General features: G+C 35.3%; 2 protein-coding genes across 3 annotated transcripts in view; one reads left to right on the forward strand and one right to left on the reverse strand.

Annotated features, from left to right (window-relative positions):
* The window catches only part of LOC107671140 (monoacylglycerol lipase ABHD12-like), a 22,576-nt gene extending 15,272 nt beyond the window's left edge, over nucleotides 1-7,304 (forward strand). For both annotated transcript variants that reach the window (XM_016463998.1, XM_016463997.1), the window contains 9 exons: nucleotides 639-669; nucleotides 2,275-2,320; nucleotides 2,429-2,558; nucleotides 2,741-2,778; nucleotides 3,488-3,567; nucleotides 3,670-3,752; nucleotides 4,129-4,207; nucleotides 4,717-4,844; nucleotides 6,331-7,304. In XM_016463998.1, coding sequence (XP_016319484.1) covers nucleotides 639-669; nucleotides 2,275-2,320; nucleotides 2,429-2,558; nucleotides 2,741-2,778; nucleotides 3,488-3,567; nucleotides 3,670-3,752; nucleotides 4,129-4,207; nucleotides 4,717-4,844; nucleotides 6,331-6,364 — 649 coding nt within the window. In that variant the 3' untranslated portion in view covers nucleotides 6,365-7,304. The remainder of the gene's footprint in view (nucleotides 1-638; nucleotides 670-2,274; nucleotides 2,321-2,428; nucleotides 2,559-2,740; nucleotides 2,779-3,487; nucleotides 3,568-3,669; nucleotides 3,753-4,128; nucleotides 4,208-4,716; nucleotides 4,845-6,330) is intronic.
* A 3,217-nt stretch (nucleotides 7,305-10,521) lies between these two features.
* LOC107671137 (glycogen phosphorylase, brain form-like) lies at nucleotides 10,522-22,884 on the reverse strand. Its single transcript, XM_016463991.1, has 20 exons — nucleotides 22,530-22,884; nucleotides 20,715-20,816; nucleotides 20,268-20,346; nucleotides 20,081-20,184; nucleotides 19,822-19,953; nucleotides 18,930-19,041; nucleotides 18,055-18,137; nucleotides 17,425-17,568; nucleotides 17,210-17,302; nucleotides 16,425-16,571; nucleotides 16,181-16,344; nucleotides 15,833-15,947; nucleotides 15,651-15,752; nucleotides 15,400-15,547; nucleotides 14,407-14,465; nucleotides 13,778-13,919; nucleotides 13,378-13,585; nucleotides 12,066-12,200; nucleotides 11,716-11,782; nucleotides 10,522-11,194 (listed from the first exon to the last, which is right to left on the reverse strand). The coding sequence occupies exons 1-20, from the start codon at nucleotides 22,770-22,772 to the stop codon at nucleotides 11,042-11,044; spliced, it is 2,532 nt and encodes an 843-aa protein (XP_016319477.1). The 5' UTR covers nucleotides 22,773-22,884; the 3' UTR covers nucleotides 10,522-11,041.
* Nucleotides 22,885-23,491: the final 607 nt, after the last annotated feature.

Genomic DNA, 23,491 nt, shown 5'->3' on the forward strand with positions numbered 1-23,491 from the left:
CACACGCTTGAGGTATTCGGCCAATCACAACGCACTGGATAGCTGGCCAATCAGAGCACACCTTGCTTTTCAGACCGATGAGCTTTGTAAAAATCGACGCGTTTCAGAAAGGCGGGGCATAGAGGAGAAACAATAATGTACAGTATGTGGAAAATAATGTGTTTTTTTTTTACCTTAAACTGCATAAACACATTTCATTACACCAAATACACAAAATAATGTTCTTTTTAGCAGCATCATATGACCCCTTTAAGGCTGGAATGGAACTACATGACTTTTGCCCTGATTTATAGTCTGGAAGATCAGATCTGCGGATTTGACCAAAAGTCATGTAATGTATGATGTGCACCAACTATGATTCTATGTAGTCACTGGAGATCAAACCTGTTTAATATTTTGAGCCAATTTTAGAAAGTGTATTGTCTTCATCTGTTATGTGTGTAGTAGCAACAAGGTGTGTATTTCTGTACGAGTCTGTTGTGTTCGGAATGATTTGAAAGTCTGGTAGTGTGTAATCCCCGGTTAGTGAATGGAGCCCAGTTTTTCTTCTGTAACCATTTACATTTTGACAAATTTGCAGTTTGTCAGATGCAATTCTCTGGTCGTTTTACTTAAGTGTGTTTTTGTGTTTGTTTCAGAGGAGGGGATCACAGAGTTCAGCTGTACAAGGTAAAAGAAAAAAGAGCAACTGCTTTGAATTTACACTACCATTCAAAAGTTTGGGGTCAGTAAGATTTTTTTCTTTATTTATATATTTTTTAAGAATTTCACCCAAAGAGCGCACATCCAACAGGCCAAAAGCTCAATGTGGGTGCTCAAGTTGCTCAACCACAAAAAGTTGCATAAAAGAAGATCAAAGCTGGCACACCACAGCTCCAAAATTAGAAAAATATGTTCTCACCACACCTAAAAGCTTTTCATCAGACAATAAACAAATACACAGCTCAGCACTTATATACAGCACAAACCTAAATCACATGAATCACCCACATGGCAAAAAATAAATAAAAAATACACACAAGGGCAATCAACAAACACATCACATAAGGGCAATAAACATATCGCATAAAAGTGAAAACAACGATTGACTGAAAACACTTAACCATATACATATCAAGAAATACCTGACTGCAAAAAATAAAATAAAATATATATCAATAAACAATATCTAACACAAAAATCAACCAAAAAATACCTAATTGCCAAAAAAAAAAAAAAAGACCAACACCAAATCAAAATATACTATCAAATATAGTGTAATAAATCCAAACAGATAGATCAATGTTATAATTAGAGAAAAGGACAATTATCAAACTCTGTTAAGACCGTTGGGTGATAATGTGTTCAAAGTGTAAATCCAATATGCTTCACGTTTTAAAAGTAAGTTATTAATGTGTAAACTTCAGACAGTGTTGTGCAACTGGACTTCTAGTTGTTGTAGTTGTTTTACAAGAAATCGTTCCTCGGATCTTAAAACTTTTTCCTGTAGAGGGATGATTAAAAGTTTGTGTTTTATATGTAAAATTGCATTGTTGACAGCCTCCACACTTATAATTACCAAAAGGTATATTACTCAAATGATGTGTTGGCTGCGGAACAGACAGATCTGCCCCAACCAGCAGATTACGCACATTAGGTGTAGACCTACTCTTTTGTAGACCACCCGATGTGGTTTGAAAAAAATGGATTACAATTTAGGGTTGCTCTCAACAATGTGCAAGTATTTCTGAATTATACCTCCAATGTTTTTAGCCACCAGTATTTCTGAATTATACCTTCAATGTTTTTTAAAGACAATTTTTTTTTTTCAGCAAAGACACATTAAATTGAAAAAAGTGACAGTGATGTTACAAAAGATTTCTATTGCAAATAAATGCTGTTAATTTGAACTTTCGATTAATCAAAGGATAATAATAAGAAATGTTTCCGCATATTAGAATGATTTCTGAAGGATCATGTGACACTGAAGACTGGAGTAATCCTGCTGAAAATTCAGCTTTGCCGTCACAGGAATAAATGACATTTTTAAATGTATTACAATAGAAAACTGTTATTTTTAATATTAATAATATTTCACGTTATTACTTTTTTTATTGTATTTGTTGTCAAATAAGTGCAGCCTTGGTGAGCATAAGAAAACGTAAAAAAAATTTTAGCGATACCAAAATTTTGAACGGTAGTATATATTTAAGATTTGAAAGCACTGCTTGTCTTATTGTCCATTTGTCAATTTGAGTTAATGTTGGACACTTTTTTATATGCTTGTCTCTGCAGGTTCTTTGTTCATTAGGCTACCATGTAGTCACATTTGATTATAGAGGTATGTTGAGTGTCAATTTTAATGCATTATCCTATCATGCAAGTCTGAATCCCATTCACAGCGGCAGTCCTAGAGTGAAGCACCATGTGGTTTTGTTTGTTCGTGCAGGTTGGGGTGACTCTGAGGGAAGCCCTTCAGAGAAAGGCATGACATCAGACGCTCTCTTCCTCTACCAGTGGATAAAGCAGCGGATTGGCCAGAAGCCCCTGTACATATGGGGTCACTCGCTCGGCACAGGGTGAGATGAACTCGCCTGAGCCATCTGAAAGAACACTGTTGATGGTGTTCTTTTCTCTAGATATAAATTCTCTAGTTCTTGGAATAAAATTTTAGCTTTCCTTTGATGTAAAGGAATTGATTGTGTAACTCCCTGTGGCATTTTTGAACTGCTGCTGATGCTGTACATTCCTGTTTTTCCAGAGTGGCCACTAACCTAGTGAGACGGCTCTGTGACAGGGGTATGTGAACATGCATTCATGCATTTGTGTTTTCTTGGAATGTTGCGACTGAAATAAATAGTAGCCAACAGTGTGAAACTACAAACCAAGCAGAAACTTCCAACAATGGCTTTATCCTTCAATGGCAAGCAGCCATTTACAAATCCCTTTGAATACATGAATGACTGCTATGTTAGGAACACTTCTATTCATTAAAGATGCATTAAATTGAACAAAGCGACAGTAAAGACATAATGTTACAAAAAACGTCTAATAAAAAATATTAAAAAATAATAGTAAGAAGAATAAACATCTTCAGCACCAAATCAGCATGCTAAATTATAAAAGTCTTAAGTTTTAATCATCAATAAATAACTGGATAAGTCATGGGAAATTCTAATTTAAGTGTAAAATAACTAACTTTGTAATTTTGGTTTAAAATTAGTTGCTAAATGTTATAATTAGCTCATATTCTGAACAGTGAATGTGAATTAAAGATCCGTAAATAAAGAGATTAGGAATATAATTTAATTTCTTCTAAGTAAGCGGTGACTGTGTTGATGTTTCAGAAATAGACAAGCTTTCATAGGCACTGACTTTACTGGATTAAGACTGACCTGATTTAATTGCCAAGCACTTCTAATAAGTCTTTAAGTTACATAAGCCTGTAGTTGAGGCACTATTTTAAACATGAAGGAATGTTGCAGACTTCCTTCCATTGTGCTTACAGGAATGCCCCCAGACTCCCTAATTTTAGAGTCACCATTTACCAATATCAGAGAGGAAGCCAAGAGCCATCCCTTCTCTATGGTGAGAAACCAACTTCCTGTTCAATCTCAAGGTATCACATACTGCCTTTGTGCAACAAATAAACATAACTAACCTTGAACATTGATATGTTAATTTGAACAGGTTTACAGATATCTACCAGGCTTTGACTGGTTCTTCCTGGATTCTATAACTGCAAATGACATTCGTTTTGCCAGTGACGAGAAGTAAGTTCTTCTGTTTATCTACAAAAACTGTTCCGTGTTTATATAGCACAGTGTCCTTGCAGCTGTGTTAAGATAATCATCTCAGGTCTCTGTTCTGTAGCGTTTTCACATGCTGGAGTCTTCATCTTCCTCTGAGAACTTGCTTTAGAAACAGACTTGATGTACATGTGTATAAATAAACCGCTTTAGTATTCAGCGGCATGTGGGCATTGATTCTTGAGTCATAGATGGTGATCATGTAGTTCATTACACAAACCTCCAGCGCAAGGTCCCAGACTATAAAAAACAGACCTGTGTCCTGAATCCCTATAAGGGAGTACTTATTTTGAGTTTTTGAGTATCTCAAACTACTGAATTGTGTCTGTTTGTCTCTTAGTGTCAACCACATATCCTGTCCGGTTCTGATCCTGCATGCAGAAGATGACGCTGTTGTACCCTTCCAGCTTGGAAAGAAGGTAAAACATCAGTGTCTGACAATGAGAGGGTTCATTTAAAACTGTAAAACGGATACTTCAGACTCTAAATTCTGATTGGATGAGCCATGTTCAGAGCTATTGTAAAAGCACATCATTTTAGTTTTTTAAAAGCACTTTTTACATTTATCTGCCACTGTTGTCAGGCTAAGTAACACAGTTTTGCATTATAAGTGTGAGGATATGTATTATTAAACAACCTGTTACATATCAAACAAAATCATATATTGAAAAAAGTTACATTAAAACTGGATTTGTTTTGTTCAGAAAGAAGCAAAACTTAAATATCTCAATATAAACCACCGGTATCACTTCATTACTTTCATTATGCTATATAAAACAGAACTACAGTGTATTTGAAGTATAATAATATGTATTTCAACAACAATAATATTAATAGCTACTAATGCATTAATAATAATAATAATAATAATAGTCATAATAGCTCCTAATGCAATTGTTTTTTTAAAGATCTTAATTTTTTTTCTCAGCTGTATGATTTGGCAGCTCAGAGCAAGAGTCTGAACGGTCATAAGGTTCAGTTCATCCCATTCCCCAGCTCTCTGGGCTACAGACACAAGTTCATCTACAAGAGCCCACAGCTACCAAATATACTCAGGTGTGTACACTTTACAAACTGCTGCTATTTGTATTTTTTCCCACTGCTTCGTGCCGACAAAACAGTTTGGCTACATTCATCTTTTTATTCAATTGGATGAGAATACAAGCTATTTTTAGGATTGTGCCAGGTGGTGTAGTTTTTACATTCTGCTCCAGGTCCCTGACAAACAGCTGTGGCAATAGTAATTCAGACCAAAGTCACTGTCTATATGTTCCAGTTTGTGCTGATACTGAACCAACAACCCTGTCTGAATACAGAGATATGGTTTTATTTGAGATGGGGCTGTTGCTAATTATCTTTCAGAGAGGCAAACCTGTACATTTCTTTAGGAAGAACACCAGAGGTCAAACATTTTGTCAACTGAACTGCTGTGATCTAAATTATTTCTATGAAGTAACCTGAGATTTTAAAGGGGTCATATGACGTTGCTAAAAAGAACATTATGTTGTGTATTTGGTGTAATGTCTCCACGACATGGCGACAACAATACTACAGCGAGAATAAAAGTTATGCCTTCTTTCTTTGCGTGAACATTTGGGCGGTGTTATGCAAATCTTCCCACATCGTGACATAGACATGTGGGGGCGTGTTAGAACGAGCCGTTTTAGGTAGGCGTGGTTGACTCTTAACTTTTATAAAGAATATCTCTTTGGATTTGAGACTTTAGTCTTTGCAACTTTACAGATCTTCTTTACGCACCAAGAGCTTGTAACACTCCAAAGAGAAAGGAAAAATTGAAATCGCATCATATGACCCCTTTAAGTAATAATGTTTAGTTTTATAAATGAAATTATTAATTCAATTTAATTATTGACTTATATTTGTCAAATAATATATAAAGTATTTTATTTTAATTTTATCACATTTTTAAGTTTTAAATTAATTTAAAATAAATACTAACAACTTGTTATTTAAATTCAGTTAAATTATAAATATGGTATATACCAAAACACATTTGGACAATGCGTCCAAATGTGGATTATATTAATTTGCATTAGATAACAAAATAAATATTTGAAGACTTTTTCTCAGAACTACCTTGCATAGACATTTATTTTTTCAATTACTTTTAACCAACTGGTTGCAAGGTCATTTTTACTGGATATATTTGATATAGCTATCTTATTTTTGAGCATTATATTAATTGTTTTATAATTGGAAATAATACTAACTTTTTTTGTGAAACATTTTCTGGATAAGTGTGCTTTTTTTTATTGACAGTGACACAGATGTGTAATTGAAGCATCAAAATACTTAAGGGCCACTATATACATTTAATAGAATTTATATTGATTTAAATACATATTTTTATTTAGTTTAATTGAACATTATATTTTCTATAAAAGTGTTGCAAACCCTGGTCAGGAAACCCAGTGGTTGAGTTTAAATAATTAGTTTCGTACTTTGGTTGGAAATAAAACCTAATAGATGGGGATTTTGAGAAGTCTAATGTGTTGTTGTTCTCTTTGTCGCTGTGTCTCAGTGATTTTCTCAGTGCGCCGCATCCTCACGTGTAGTCAGGATCATTTCAGCCGACTGCCCTCTCTCACACACTCTCAGTTACACACACATACACAATGTACGTGATCTGGACCATGTACTTCATGTGTGCATGCACACACAAGCATGGACTGAAGATGCACCAGTTCTTTTGCATTCCTTTGTTAACTTAAAACCTACGGAGGGAGAAAGTTATTATCATTTGGAGAGTGACAGGGCTGGGTGATTTCTTACGCTGCTTCCTGTTGCCATGGTAACAGATCTGAAGGGGCAGCTGGAGCACAAAGTATGCAAAATAATATGCAGATATGCACTGAAATAATGCTTAAGTCAACAACCCTCTTCTAAGGAGAGACATAATGATAAAGTTTTAGCGATGGCACTGCGAAGACCACACAAGGATTACAGTCAATGGGAAGAAGCAGGACAACATATTATAATGATGTTATTGTCAGTGCTTGCTGACTGCGATTCACTCCTTTTTTATGAACATACAATAACAAACTTGACGACAATATCATGGACCTTATTTCAATTCTGAAATCCACTCAATGTAAACAGCGAGTTGTTTTAGGTTGAACTTTAATTGTGTACAATAAATGTGTCTTTTCTTTTTTTTTCTGTCTTTATTTTTCTCCCAATTTAAATAATGATTTAAATTGCAGAATTTTATGCTGCCTTGGCATTAAAACTGTGATATTTTTATGGGATGTATTGTGCTTGTGCTGTTGTGTTTAGTTGATACTAATGCAACTCGGCTGCAATCAGAACAGAATGCGCTTTTGAAATGACAATTTTTCCCTCTCTAAATCCACAGATGTTTCATTATTTTAATGCATTTGGTTGATCAATACTAGTTTGCATGCCTGTTACTGGAAAAAGATTGTTGCACAGTCAAAAGATAACAAAACTGTATGAGAAAACCTTTCCTTTTCTTGGTTATGTGGGTTATATAGCTTTTTTTGGCCTTTGTACTTTCAGTTTACACATTACAAAAAAAAAATAAACAAAATAAAATTAATTATTACCATAATATGTTGAATACCAAAATCGAAAAAAAATGCTAAAAGATGTGACAAATGCTAAAAGAATGACTCTGCTCACCAAGGCTGCTTTATAATTGATCAGAAGTACAGTAAAAGCAGTAATATTGTTAAATATTATTACAATAAGTTTTTAATATATATTTAATATATTTTCAAATGTAATTTATTCCTGTGATGGCAAAACAAAATTTTCAGCAGTCATTACTCCAGTCTTCAGTGTCACATGATCCTAATCGTTCTAATATGCTGATTTGGTGCTCAAAAACATTTTTCATTATTGTCAATGTTGAAAACAGTTGTGCTGCTTAATATTTTTTGTGGGAAAACGTGATGCATTTTCAGGCTCCTTTGATTAATAGAAAGTTCAAAAGAACAGCATTTATTTTAAATAGAAATGTTTTATAACATTTTAAATGTCTTTACGGTCACTTTTGATCAATTTAATGCCTCCTTGCTGAATACAAATATTAATTTCTTTAAAAAAAAAGAAAAAAAAAAAGAATCTTACTGACCCTAAAATTTAGAACTTTCTTTAACAAGCCCATTCTAATTGATCCAAAATTCACTTTTAGTGTATCTCGCAATGTAATTGTGTCCTTTAATTTGATAAAATATGTGTAATGGATTTCAACGTGCACAAAGTAAATGAGGCAATACTCAAGTCAAGGACTTGGATACCAAGATCCATGACTCTAGGAAACATTGAGCAATAATGACATATCTTTGATTTGCTAACATCTTGTCATGTAAATATGATAAATATATTTTCTTCACTGTGCACTGACCATTTGATAATTCTTATCTGCATATTTAAAGTTATTTTCACTGTAATACAGACCCTTTAAGACTCAACATCTGCTGTATTGTTGCTCTGTGTGTCAGGTTGTATTTGTTTTTTATTAAAATTTTCAATCGTAGATCTCTCTCTGCTGATGATCATCTCTGCTGATGTTATTCTCAGAAAGAAATTGTATCACAATAATTTTAATAAGTTATTCTGCCAGTGTCTGACTGATGCACTGAAAGAAAAACAACAAAAATCTCTTTGTTTGTGAAGAACTATGTAGAAATTATCATTTTAGCAAGATCACCAGGTCCTACAGAAGTGCAATAATATTATCTAAAGCTGAAGGACAACCATATGTAAGACCCCCCAAAAAATAAAAACTTTATATATATATACACATATACATACAGGTGCATCTCAATAAATTAGAATGTCGTGGAAAAGTTCATTTATTTCAGTAATTCAACTCAAATTCCACGACATTCTAATTTATTGAGATGCACCTGTATATGAAGCTGCTCACTTATATATTCCATTGTACTAGAATGTAAAAATGGACCACAGAATATTTGGACGTTACTGCTCTGAACACGGATTTAATTCTGCCGTCTTTGTTTATGTTGACCAAATTTTGCATATTTGAATTCAACACTTTTTAAATTTTTTATAATGAAAAAATACTGCCCAGTTATTTCAACAACAACTGTTACTTTTTGCAAACTGTATCATGAGTGGTTTACAATGTTTGTTTTCATCTAAGCTGCTAAACCTTACTGGACACATGCACAGATGTAAGTACAGTATGTTTGTTTGTAAACAATAAAGGACTGGAAAAGAAATGTATTGCTTTCTGATATCCATTAATTACAAGGCTTTTATTGTTTACTATGTATCAGGTTTAGGCAATACCTCATTCATGTGTACACTTTTACCACACCCAGCACCTGTTCAAGTCATTCATTTCTATTCCGAATGATTTGAATATTGCGTTACATGACAACAGCATTTAATCTTTAAAACAATGAACCGATTCTATTGCTCCAACGTCCAATTAGAATTGCCTTTAGTCATTTTATTATCTGTTAACATGGTTTTAAAACCATTAATTGTATACAGTACTTGTATAAAAGGTAGCAAGAAAACAAGGCCTCTGTACAATGTGTGAATGTTCAAAGTCACATCCATAAGCATACATTCAAACGACAGACCCCAATCTGAAATGCTGTTTAGAGCTGAAACTCAAGCCAGGGTTTGCTTTATGAATTTCCATTTGCCAAAGTTCGAGCTGCTTTGTAAAATGAACAGGTACAATGACACACATCTCGTGATTTGGTAATACAATGTGAAATAGTAAAGCGAATTGAATCAGCTTCCACCCTGACAAAAAAGCAACTATAACACTAAAGGACACACATGATGGATTCCCATGAGTTTACATCAGCCAGCTGCCATAAATCCTCTATTCTCATTGTTTTATGAAGCATTTAAAAAGGTATGTGTTCTCCTATTGTTGTTAATATTGCACAGTATATGCACACAAGGCACCCTTTAACCTGCTTCTGAAAGCTTGAATAAAAAGATCAGTTGGACACTGAACTACCACATCACACATCAGGAGGCATTACATCAATGCTGTTTGCATATGTTACTTTTTTATGGCTGTTGTTTTTGCATATGTTACTTTTATTTAAGGCTGTTGTTTCTGACTGGTTATATCACATATTTTAAAGCAAAAAGACTTGTTTGCTGGTCAAATAGTTTGTCATACATTTAAGAAATATTTCAGGATGTGAATGATAGTCAAGTCTCCAATGGTTTTCAGTTGCTGATTTGGCTTCATAAAATACTCAAAGGCTCTTGTTCGGTCCCACGGTGTTCTTGAAATTAGTTGTCCTTAAAAGGAACACTCCACTATTTTTGAAAATAGGCTCATTTTCCAACTACCCTAGAGTTAAACAGTTGAGTTTTACCGTTTTCGAATCCATTCATCCAATCTCCAGGTCTGGCAGTAGCACTTTTAGCTGTAGCTTAGCATAGATAATTTAATCTGATTAGACCGTTAGCATTTCGCTCAAAAATGACCAAAGAGTTTCTATATTTTTCCTATTCAAAACTTGACTCTTCTGTAGTTACATCGTGTACTAAGACCGACGGAAAACGAAAAGTTATATCGGCCTAGAAAATCACAACTTTTCATTTTCCGTCGGTCATTTTCATTTTTTGAGCAAGATGCTAACGGTCTAATCAGATTCAATGATCTATGCTAAGCTACAGCTAAAAGTGCTACCGCCAGACCTAGAGATCGGCTGAATGGATTCGAAAACGGTAAAACTCAACTGTTTAACTCTAGAGGAGTTGGAAAATGAGCCTATTTTCAAAAATAGTGGAGTGTTCCTTTAAAGCGTGATCTCTGTTATAATCAGTCACAACAGCCACTCTCAAAAGTAAAACAAGGAATGCACAAAAATTGAGAATTTACACCAACTGATGCATAAATACCTCTGTAAACTGAAGTTCTGACTAAAGGAAGTTTCGATAAATGTGTCTCGGATGACCAACAAATTGAATTTGCATAATGAAACCATGATAATTGATAATTGAATATGTGCATGTGAACGTAACAGGGATTTAAAGCATACTACAATGTAAGTGCACATGGAAGAGTTAGTTTTTTTGTGTATGTTGTGGGTACACTACAGTAATGAAGTTCAAGGAGGCTACATATGGTGTTATGCATAGAGTGAGAAACCTGAATCTGAATCAGGTAAAGCCAGTAAAGGCACACCAGCACACTGGGAAAGGTTCAGGAACAGGCAAGCAGAGTCAGTGGACACCGTCAAACCATCATGTTGCCCACACCCTCATTCACATGGTTCATTAGGTGGCGGGATCTTGACGTCAGACGGTTCTACGCCCCAAATCTCACGTGCGTACTCTGCAATGGTGCGGTCGCTGGAGAACTTTCCAGAAGCAGCAATGTTTCTGATGACCTTTTTGGTCCATTCTTTTGGATTCTGAAGAAAAGAGCGTGGAATTTTACACATAATGAAGTCTTTTAAAAAAAAGAATTTAAAAAAAGCTTTAAAAAAAAAAAAAACAGCTGCTATTGGAAAACAGCTGTTCAAGCAGTTTTACCAACATGTCCGTTCATCAAGGTCAGTTATACATTTTGAGTAGTGGTAGACTGATTTATAGTCTAAGTAATGTAGATCAATCAGCCAATAAAATAATGGTAATTTAGAGATTAATCACCATCAGCTAACAATTAACACAAGTGTTAGCGCCCCCTTGTGTCAGATACAAACACATTTTCTGTTCTCAAATATTTTACAGTTTATAATATATAATTAAAAATAGAAAATGTTAAATCTATATAGATAATAATTTTTGTAAATGTAAATTTTTATTGCATATTACATTAATTTTATATTAAAAAATAAACAATTTTGCATTTAATGGAATAATTAAATAATTTTCAATTATCAGATATTACTACTGACACCCTGGGCTCAGCCACTGAAAAGCCCATACTCACCCTGTAGAGTTCATTAACTTTTTCTTGACAGCTGATATATGCTTCATAGTCTGCAAAAACCTTGAACCTGAGAGAGAAAAACAGAAGTCAGGCACCTCTTACTAAAGCGAAAATAAATCTGATAATTGTTGCATAAAACAGCTATGAATTTTATAAACATCAATATATTAGGGTAAAATTTAAAACTAAAACCAAGTATCCTCAAGTATAGCAAGTATCCTCATATATACATATATATATATATAAATTAGAAATATCTGTATAAGCCACACAAGAAAATGCAAACTTTTTTTAAAAAGGAGGGAAACCGGTTGCATACACACAGACAACTTGAACTCTTTGACACCCACCTGTCATGATTCATGAGCATGTTGACGATGTCTTTGAAGAGTTCAGGCTCTTTGGGGCTGAAGAATCCAGCACTGATCTGATCGATCACCTGCTTCAGTTCAGGCAGACGCTCGTAGTATTCACTGGCATTGTATCTGCATCACAAACAGTGTTGTTATTGTAGACTAAAACTAAAACCATTTTTTGGTAATTGAAATAAAGCTGAAATAAAATAGATATAAGTTATATAGAAGCAAAAAAATAGAAATATGTTACAAAACAAAAATAATAAAAATGCCAAAAGCACATAACAAAAAAAAAAAAAAACATTAGCTAGCTTAGAAAGCTCCAAAATTTCACAACCAGCGACTTATATCTCTGTTTTTGCTTATTTGTTTGATTACATCACTCCTCTAGCCCAGTGGTTCGCAATTGGTTTGGCCATGGGACACACATATTTCCATGGTCATCAAGCTGCAACCCACTTTTTTAGGAGATATATATATATATATATATTTGTTGACACACATACAAGTATCGCCCCCCCCTTTATTTAAACACAAAATGTAAGAATATGACTAATACTGATGAATAAACAGCCTATAAGTTAATGCTATTAAATAGCAATCCTAAACTAGATTTTGTTAATACAATTAAGTTGGTATGAGCCACCAGAGTCATTTAAACATATAAAAAAATAACACAAAGTGAAAATAAGATGGCATTTTTGGGTTATGGAAACAACAGTTACCATGGTGAATACTTCATGCAAATCCTTCCCAGCTAACACACAAAGTACCAGTTATGTGATTTATTGCTACTTTACTTTTATTTCACACTTTGCATGCTCGTAGTTTCTTTTGCACTTTAGTGAACTGAAATACAGTGTGAGCCGCAACATTTGTGTGTGAAATTGAAGAGTGCGCGCTACAAGCACAGTATAATGTCTGACAGGACAGGATAGTTTGTTTTTCTGAGGTGAGAGACTTTTTATTTCGTAACAAGTTATGAAAATAACTATAGAATAATGACACTGACATTAAACCTGACAATATCTCATCTGACCGCAGATACTGAATCAGGACAGCGCGATTTTTCTCAGGCACTCTTTACTTCAACTGCATCTGACAGAAGTGTCAACAGCTTTCTCGTACGTCTTTCAAAATAAAAGTATTACATCAGAACAACGTTTACAATTACGTTTTTTGTTGTTGATGTTTCTTTGACTGCACACTCCACGACACTCGTGACCCACCAGTTGAGAAACACTGCTCTAGCCTATAGCTCCCTTTTTTTCTGTCTTATCCCATTTATATCCATTCACTCTCTCACCCCGCTTTGTCCATGGCCTCCACATCCTCGACCCTCATGCCAAAGATGAACAGGTGTTCCTCTCCAGCTTCTTCTGCCATCTCCACATTAGCGCCATCCATGGTGCCGATGGTCAGAGCACCATTAAGCATGAACTTCATGTTTCCTGTACCGGAGGCTTCTGTACCTGCCGTGGAGATTTGTTCGGACAGATCGGCAGCAGGGATCACTGAAGAACAGAGCATATGACACATTCAGTCAAATACTATCTGTATAATCCATTACATTACAAAAAAAAGCAACTATAGCAAAATAATTATTAGTTCAATTATTTCATGTCATCTTGAAAAAAAACTTAATAAACCTGATCAGATATTTGATATTTTTGGCTATACATTAACAGTTGTTTATGTTTACTCACCCTTCTCAGCTAAAGAGACTCTATAGTTCTCCAGGAAAATGACCTTGAGTCTGTCTCCCACCACAGGATCATGATTCACCACCTCCCCCACTGAGGTGAACAGTTTAATGATCATCTTTGCCATGTGATAGCCCGGTGCTGCCTGCAGGAGGCAGTGCAGGACAACACAAAAAAATACCTTTTAGAACTTTTAGGACTCTTACAGCAGTGGTTCTCAACCTTTTTGATTTGAAGGCCTCCCACTGTCCAGCACAAGATTCGAAGGCCCATCATATGAAAAAGTAGCTTGTTTTCAATTAAGTTTGATTATTTTATTATATCTTATAATATATTATATTATATATAACTTCATATAATTTGAAGCCAACCTGTAGCCCCCTTAGAAGTTTGCTGAGGCCCTCTAGTGGTTTGAGGACCCCAGCTTTAAAACACTTCAAATGCAGTTATGACCATTATCTACATATCTATATAATAATAATAATAATAATAATATTAAAGGAACACTCCACTATTTTTGAAAATAGGCTCATTTTCCAACTCCCCTAGAGTTAAACAGTTGAGTTTTACCGTTTTCGAATCCATTCAGCCGTAATTTAAAAAGTGAACTAAATTCAACTGAATGCACATACCTTTCCTCCAATCATTACTGTCCTGGGAACAAACTTCTTGTTTGGTTCCTTCTTAATCCCTAGAAAGTGCAGAATGAAAAAAATGATTAATCATTTATAAAATCACTCACTAATCACTCATTAATTTTAGTTATTTAAAAAAGGAAACGCCTACATAATTCTGATGAACAAAAAATATTTTAATACAACTCTACAAGCAGCTATAGAAGAGACATCTAAATACAGGGGTGCAGGGTTTTTCAGTCTGGTTCTCATGAGAAAACCTGGAGATTGGTTTGGTGCTTACACTGCATTTAGTGAGACCCATTAAATATAACTATAATAAATAAAATAATTAATAACAGTAATAATAGTATTATTGCACTTTATTTAGTTTTTAAATAAAATAATAAAGTTTAATAATACTATAAAAAAAATTTAAAAAAAGTGTATTAAATAAAAAGTTCTTTTATAGTACACTTAAAAATACAATGCCAATATTTACATTTTCTTTTTTTTTTAAATATGAATTTTCAACTTTTTCAAACCTAAAATCAGCAAGCATTCATTTTGGCAGGTTGCCAGCAAGTAAACATATGCACTGCAGGTTGTAGCGCTATCGAGTGCAGCGCGTCAGTGAATGAAATGCCATAGTTTTGCTGTTAAACCGGCAGCACATAGCCTAGATTTATGTGTGCAGTTCAAATGGAAATCTTATAAAGTATTACAGTATTAATCAATCTAAAACGGTGATTGTACATTAACAGCTGTCAACCATGTCAGTCCACAAATGAGCGGTCTGAACTTATTTACCCAGTGCATTTTTTATTTAGGTCGCACATGCGCACCACTTATGTGCATCCCTGTCTATATATCTAACTGAATAAAATAACCTACATCAGTAAAAGACAAACCAATATTAATAAAAGTGCAATATCTTTGGTCACTTCCTCTGTCCTCAGACAGGCACTGATCAACCCAGTGTGAACACGTTCCTTTGTGTGTAATTCTTACTGTTGTATAAAGTGATGACATGAAGGCAGTTGAGCAGTTGTCTCTTGTACTCATGGATTCTTTTGACCTGGATGTCAAAGATGGACTCAGGATTTATCTTTACTTTGTACTCACTCTCCAGATACGCTGCAAACTTCAGCTTATTCTCCTAAAATAAATAACATGAACATGAAACCAAAAAACTTTTGACAATTCATAAATACCAAACACTGAATATAAAAAAAAAAAACACCAACAACATAAATGTAGACCTGTTTCACTTTGGCCACATCCCGAATGAACATTTCATCATCGACAAAGTCCAACAGTTTTCTTAGCTGGAAAAGATCTGTCAGGAATTCCTCACCAATTTTCTGAAAGGAAAACAAGCATAAGACAGAAAGAAAACCTGTGGGGGAAGAGCAATCAAGAGCTACTTAGTTAAGAAGGTCACCTCAGCGATGATGTCAGCCAGGCCAGGGTTGCACAGCACCAGCCAGCGACGAGGTGTGATACCGTTTGTCTTGTTCTGGAACTTCTCTGGCTCAATGTCACAGAAGTCCTTAAACCTTAAACCACCAAAGAAATGTCTTAAATGTCTCCAAGTTCTAAATGTCTAATATATCAATATACAATTGTCCTAACTAGTATCTCTACACAGAACTACATTTTGAAACCGAAATTATATAAAAAAAAAAGCTCCCTGGAAATAATTGTGATTATAATTGTATTTGTAATAAACATCATTTGCATCATTCCTCTGTCAAATATTCTTGTATAACGACTGATGCACTCTACTCACACAGTGGTTTTGACAATGTCTGAGTGAATCCGTGCAACTCCATTAACGGCGTGTGACCCAACCACACAAAGGTGAGCCATGTTGATCCTCTTTGGATTGCCCTCCTCGATCAGAGACATCCTGCGCAAACGATCATTGTCGCCTGGATACAGCGCAGCAACTCTCTACAACAGAGACTCGATCAGACAAACCAGTTCATTTAACGACACGATGATCTTGAGGTGGAGTAAGTGAGAATCCTCACATCCAGATGTCGCTGGTTGATCTCGTAGATGATCTGCAGGTGTCGTGGCAGAAGTTTCTCAAACATGTAGATAGGCCAGCGCTCCAGAGCCTCAGGTAACACTGTGTGGTTTGTGTATGCGCACGTCTTTGTGGTGATCTCCCATGCCTACACACACACACAGGTTTCCATGTTTTATGGGGACATTCCATAGATGTAATGATTTTTATACTGTATAACTGTAATTTCTATCCTACCCTAACCCTCACGCAAAAACTTTCTGCATTTTTAGATTTTCAAAAAACTTAATTCTGTATGATTTATAAGCTTGTTTCGTCATGGGGACCAAAAAAAGGTCAACATTTACTGGTATTACTATTCCCTACCATAATGTAGGGAACACAAAGTACTCACACACACACACACACTTTAATACTAATTTTGATAACTTCTATTAAAAATAAAAATTACATAAAAATAAATTGAAATTGAAACAAATAAAATACCACATTTCCATGAAAAGTTGACAAAAATTTTCATTTGTTAATTTATAAGTTGGCTGGCTGTGTGAACAATACTTTTCTTTAGATTAGCATTGCTATATCTATTATTCATGTCAGAATGACTAATGCAGAAGTCAAAATGCAGAACAACAAAACAACCAAGGAATTGGTTTGCTTTTCATTTGTGCCATAAAACACCCCATATCAACTAATTTCAGTAAATGCATGTCTATGAATAAATGAATTATTAGTAAATATTATTCCATTATCTCAACACATAGTTTGACAGCTTGAACGTCACACCTTTTCCCAGTCCAGCTGCTCTATATCCAGCAGGTTCCTCATGAGTTCAGGAATCGCCAGAGCTGGATGAGTATCATTCAACTGGATTGCCACCTGAGAGTTGTTTTGAAAGCATTATACTTTTTTGGGGGGATATTATATAGGTTGACTCGAACAAGAATTTTGTGTCAGATTTAAAAACAGCAACCAATTAAACATATTTAATGTATTATCACCTTTTCAGGGAAAGCCTCAAAAGAGGTGCGCACGGGATCCCTGCAGCCAAACTTTGAAGATTTAAAGCGTCTCATGATGTCCTGCAGAGTAGCAGCCACCACAAAGTACTCCTGCTTCAAACGGAGCTCCTTCCCTTCAAAAAACTAACACATGCGCATACAAAGAAATTAATTAATATTAAAGTCATTCACACTGAAAGCTTTACAAATACAAAACATTTCATTTTCTGTCAGTTTTTCTAATAGAATTAAGCAGTGTGTTTTCTGCCTGTATTATACAGTAGCTGTAAGAAAAATATTAATATACACTAGTAGTGTATCATGACATATAAGCCAACTCTGTTGCTCAGGACTCCATATTGTCGTTTCATACTTCCTCATTGCATTACACATATCTGTGGCACTATTACATAAGATAAGAGTTTTCAATCTGCTTATGCCAGAGAGCTAAAGCACATGTTGCATACCAGAATCTACATAGTCTAAATATACACGACACTCAAAATGATATTTTAGTATCTAATACACAAATTCTTGCTCTCTGTCCTCTCTCTCTGCACATTCACACCATCAGGCACACACAGACACCTCACCAAGTGTTTTATAGCATTGAAAGGCGTGTGTACTTGCATTGTCATTGGGGTAGAGCACCCGGGAGATGTTCTCCGCCAGGTTTCGGTCCAGTACAGCCTGGATGTAATCTCCAACATTAACTACAATTAATAGAGAGCATTTCAAAATCATACTAAATTTAGAAGTATTTGTATATAGATTTTTTTTATAAATCAATGATAAACCAGATGGAATACTCCCAGCATGTACAGTAACTTTTTAGCCACACTACTTTTGTTTTCACATGTTAGTGGTCAGACGGTGATACAGTTTATTTTCAGGATTCTTTGAATAGAAAGTTCAAAAGAACAGCATTTATTTAAAATATACATCTTTTTGTAAAATTATACTATCACTTTTGATCAATTTAATGCATCCTTGTTGAATAAAATTATTAATTTCTTTAAAAAATAGTCACAACTAATACATTTGTAGAGGACAATCTACACATTTGGAAAATGATAGTTAAATTGAAGGAATGACTTGAGCTGTTTTGTGTGAAAATATAACTGTTTATTATAGAATGAGAGGCCCGACAATCACAAAGGACCCTCTCAAAAGCAGGCGTATCTATGGGTAATGCTGGCCTGCTGCCAGCTGCTCTCCTGTTTCTGTGCTGCTGCAGCAGCACTGCACTGGAGAAGAATGCTATATTTAGTATTCTACACAGAAACCATTCTCCCAGGAAACAAGTTAAACTCAAGTACTCCATTCAAACCAGGACCAGTGGTTTCACTTAAATTTAGTGGTACAGCCGAAATTGTACCAAAACATAGATGAGTCATACTGGATAAGGACTCAATGTGTGTGTGTGTGTGTGTGTGTGTGTGTGTGAGAGAGAGAGTGAGAGAGAGTATATAAACACATGTGCACTAATCATTCTGTGGACTCACATTCTTGCAGGTTGAAATCATTAGGAGCTTTGGCAGACCACAGTCTCATAGTATTCACAGTGTTGTTTTTATAACCAGGCACAGGAGTGTCATAAGGCATCGCAAGCACCACCTGCCAAAGAAAAGACATCAACTGATTTTAATTCAGCTGAATTCAAATTTAAATTACATTTATAGAGAAAAAATAAAACACACTTGAACTGCTTTTGCTTCAGGTTACAAATTGTATCCAGGTTTCTTGTCAACCCAAACCAGTGCTAAAATTGTTTATTGTACAAAAGTAAAATATCTTTAAAAAAATTTACATATTAAACATTACCATGAACTGATGAACTTGTGCCTAATGCAGCAAGTAAAGTTTGATTGGACACACAACCTTTTGTCTTTCCTTTCTCTTTCATCTTCTACAAATGAATAAGTGCATGGTTTTTACCATTATAACAATCCATTCCATTGCACTACCATTCAAATGTTTGGGGTCAGTATGATTTTATTTTTTTTTATTAATACTTTTATTCAGCAAGGGTGCATTAAATTGATCAAAAGTGGCAGTAAAGGCATTTATCGTTACAAAAAAATATCAATTTTTAATAAATGCTGCTCTTTTGAACTTCATATTCATCAAAGAATCCTAAAAAAATGATCACAATTTTCACAAAAATATTAAGCAGCATAAAAATATTACTGTTTTTATAGTATTTTGATCAAATAAATGCAGCCTTGGTAAGCATAAGAGTCTTTCAAAAACATTTAAAAATTCTAACAGTAGTGTATGTGGTTGCATTTTATTATTTTAATTAGGCTATGTTTTTTTCTCCTGCTATTCTATCAGAACAGAATAATTTTAGCATCACAACCTATTATTCATTGCAATAGATCATTACTGACTGACCTGGGTATCAACCCACTTTGGTCCCTCATTTGTATGCTCCACTCGGCCATAGAAATGCACGGGCAGCATGTACTCTGGACGGGCCTTCTCCCAAGGGTTACCATAACGCAGCCAATCGTCAGCTTCCTCGACCTAAAAAAATTAAGTTGTTCCGGAGTTAAACGCTTTTGATATTTAAAAAAAAAAAAAAAAAAACAGAAGCTTTTTCTCCTGCTAACTATAAACTTATATATTAACATATTTTTCAAATATGGTTTACCTGCCAGCCATTGGTGATCTTCTGATTGAAGATGCCAAACTCATAACGAATGCCATAACCATATGCCGCCAAACCCAGAGATGCCATGGAGTCCAGGAAACAAGCTGAGAGGGAGAGCAGACACCAAACACCCATTATGATGGGGTCATGTACTCTACTGGAAGGTGTAAGTTGTTTTTAAAGGTACCTGCAAGTCGCCCAAGACCTCCGTTTCCCAGTCCTGCATCCTCCTCAATATCCTCCAGCTCTTCCAAATCTAGTCCAAGCTGAAGATCAGCACCATCATGTCAAAAAACAAACAAATGCATCTCATTATAAAAACATACATACACAACACAAATGTTCCATAATGGGCAACAAATTTTTAATTGATCATCTAAACTTCAGAAAGTTTAATATTTCAGCAACTTCGGTGTTTCCACATACAGAAAAGGAAGGATTTAGAACATTTTGCAAGCCTGTAGCAATTGGTCTACATCCCCAATGAGCTCTCTGTGGGTGAGCAGGTGAAAAAACAACAGCTGTTTCTTAAGATTCAGGATGTTTAAGTAATAGAGCTGCGGGCCAGTTCTGCAGTTAAGTAACAAATGCTCTACTATAATATTAAGTTTGCTGCCATAGTGATGCACTTTACCTGGTAGATGGCCTCATCACAAGCATTCTGCAGCCCAAGGTTTATCATGGTGTTCTGTAGAGTTCTGCCCATGTAGAACTCCAGAGACAGATAGTGGATGCGCTGCAAAAGAAAACACACAGATAAAACTGACTGCATGAGTGTTCAGATACATCTGAAGCAGATCATGTAGGCAGAAGACCATCTAAAAAGTATGACAATATAAGCTACAATGATTAGAAGATGCAAATTTATGTAAGTAATGGTCTACCAATATATTGTTGTTTATTCTAAAGTACATTTCCAAAGCAGAACAGGAGAGTAAAATACTAAGCTCTAAAAACTGATTGTCACAATTCTGCTACATTTCAGAAATATCAATAGAATCATTTGTAATGCAATCACAAATGAATAAAAACGACATTATCATACTTTCCCTCTTAACCAAGTCAAACTCATACTCTGGTCATGTCACTTCCAGGTTGCTCAAATACAACATGCATAATTTAATCTCTTTGGCTTGGGATCAACTTTTCATAAGAGTCCATTCATAAGATGTCTGCACTGCGAGGAGTTTACAGCCTGCTGAGGGCCTCAAATACATACTGAACAATATTTGAATACCACATTAATAAATAAATGCTTGCTTCATTTTAACATGCTGAGATTGTGCTTAATCACGGCATACTCTAGGTTTAAATAAAGTGACACAGTGTTTTACTGTTTTTCCAAAGGTCTGAACCTCAACAAGCCTAATGCTTGACAAGAATGATGTTCCTGGACATGCTTCACGTATTGGTGTGCTCAACCATATAAAGCTATCTGGTTCCATTTAGAGATACAGACTGGAGGAAAAAAACTGGAGGATTTTTTACTGGCTCAAATGACTGCTGAAATAAAGCACACAAATCTCTGGAAAGCAGTCGAGCTTTAATAATAAATAAATCCCAAAAGGCCTAAAGTATAGATAATTCCCACATAATGCTTTAACTCAAAATACATGGCTATATTTCATGTTTATCAACAAACAAGTAACATCAGGTTTCACAGAAACATGACTATATAGTGCAAGCCACATTAGTGGAACCACAAAGGACCGGAAGAAAGATCACTTTCAGCTTGTTGCTCTCCAAAAAAAAAAAAACCCCATCATGACCTCCCAAATCATTGTAAAGCACCCAGGTCACAGGTGTGACCATTAATAGCCATGAGTGATTCTGCACATGGATCATGTCAGTGCATTAGATAAGGCCTATTATCTTCTACTGGGTTTGACAGTATAGTGTAATCTGTACTTGCCCTAGTGAGCACAGAAGATCAAGTGGTTGCAAAATACTTTACAATTTACTAATGACGACCTGATGTGTCAAGGAATAGATCACACTTTTCACAAGCAGCACGAACTCACAGCTGACCCATGTCAATGGATGTCTGCGCAAAGAACACAAGCTCAAGTTCGGGTCAACGAACACAGGCCTTTAACTCTCCATATAAAACAGTGAAATTAATGAATGACTCACAATAAAATAGTAAATGACTGTCCATGTTACATTCACCATTAATATTCACTAATGTTTACAATGCGCTATGAATAAGATTATGGTTTATGCATTTATGCATTTAATCTTAACTGAAGTCACTTGTATCACAAATCTGGAGCATCACATATTTATTCATTTTTTCAAATAAACATTTATGTCTATCATGCAGTTACGAATGTATGTAAAATAAGCAATAATTCGATATTACATGCATTTTTGTATTTCCCACTACTGCACAAACAAGCCACTTCCTGGCTTCCTGCCTTCACAGAGAAGAGGAGGAAGAGATCCGTACCTTCGGGTCTTTCTCATAGTAATACTGCTGAGTGCGGATCCAGCGGCCCACCAGGTGATCCCGCACCGTGTGCGCCAGCGCGAAGTAATAATCCCGCGGGGTGGCCACATTGCGGTCCTTCACTAGGGTGAAGTGAAGATGCCTATTGAAGCTCTTTTTAATTTCGGCAACATCCCCCAGTCCGGCTATACCACGAACACTGATCTGCTTGCGCTTTTCATGGTCGGTTAGAGGTTTGGACATGTTGACAACGCGTTTAAAAAGCAAAGAATGAACGTTTGTACCCCTTGACTTGTTGCGCACAGCTTGGTGCGGTATGCAATGACTTTACAAGCGCTGTTCCCTTTGAGACACGCCCCTATGTGTCAACGGGAGAGAAAGTGGGCGGGGCTTTACAGTATGTCTGTTTATTGGCCAGTGACGCTTTCGCATTGCGTATTCATTGGCTGCGTGAGATGTCAATCATCTTTGCAACGCTAACTAGCTACAGGTTTACAGATGAAACCCGTGTCCGGAGTTAGACCGAAATCGCTGTTTAACTGTATAAACAGCTTTGGCTAGCAAGCAACTATTATATAATAGTTTAGCACTGCCTCTTTCAACGCTAGTAAAGATGACTTGTAAAGATTTACCCATTTCCTTACGTTTCATAAGAGCCGAGATTCCATTATATAAAGACTTTTTATTGATAACAATTCCGGATTGATTTAGATCCAGAATCTGGCCGTATATGGAACGAGCCTTCAAGCAAACATTTAAAGTGGGAGGAGTCTGATTTAGAAAGTGAATTCTGAATTCTGCAGGTACGTATATTTAGTAATGAATATATTTATTTATGAGTAGTTTACATGCAGTGACAAGCCATGCTTGATTTCCATCTATTTTTAAACATTTAAAACAATTATTAAATTATTTTATATTATGCAAAGTACCCTTGAGTGTCTCGAAAGGTGGCTTTAAAT

Source organism: Sinocyclocheilus anshuiensis, unplaced genomic scaffold (assembly GCF_001515605.1).
Source record: "Sinocyclocheilus anshuiensis isolate Anshui unplaced genomic scaffold, SAMN03320099.WGS_v1.1 scaffold861, whole genome shotgun sequence".
In the NCBI taxonomy this organism is placed as follows: domain Eukaryota; kingdom Metazoa; phylum Chordata; class Actinopteri; order Cypriniformes; family Cyprinidae; genus Sinocyclocheilus; species Sinocyclocheilus anshuiensis.

Coding starts and splice junctions, on each gene's coding strand:
- LOC107671137 (XM_016463991.1), bottom strand. CDS start 22,772: ATGTCCAAACCTCTAACCGACCATGAAAAGCGCAAGCAGATCAGTGTT. Junction 20,817..22,529: donor ACTATGAGAAAGACCCGAAG/GTACGGATCTCT, acceptor TTTCTTTTGCAG/CGCATCCACTATCTGTCTCT. Junction 14,466..15,399: donor TGTCATCACTTTATACAACA/GTAAGAATTACA, acceptor TGCACTTTCTAG/GGATTAAGAAGGAACCAAAC.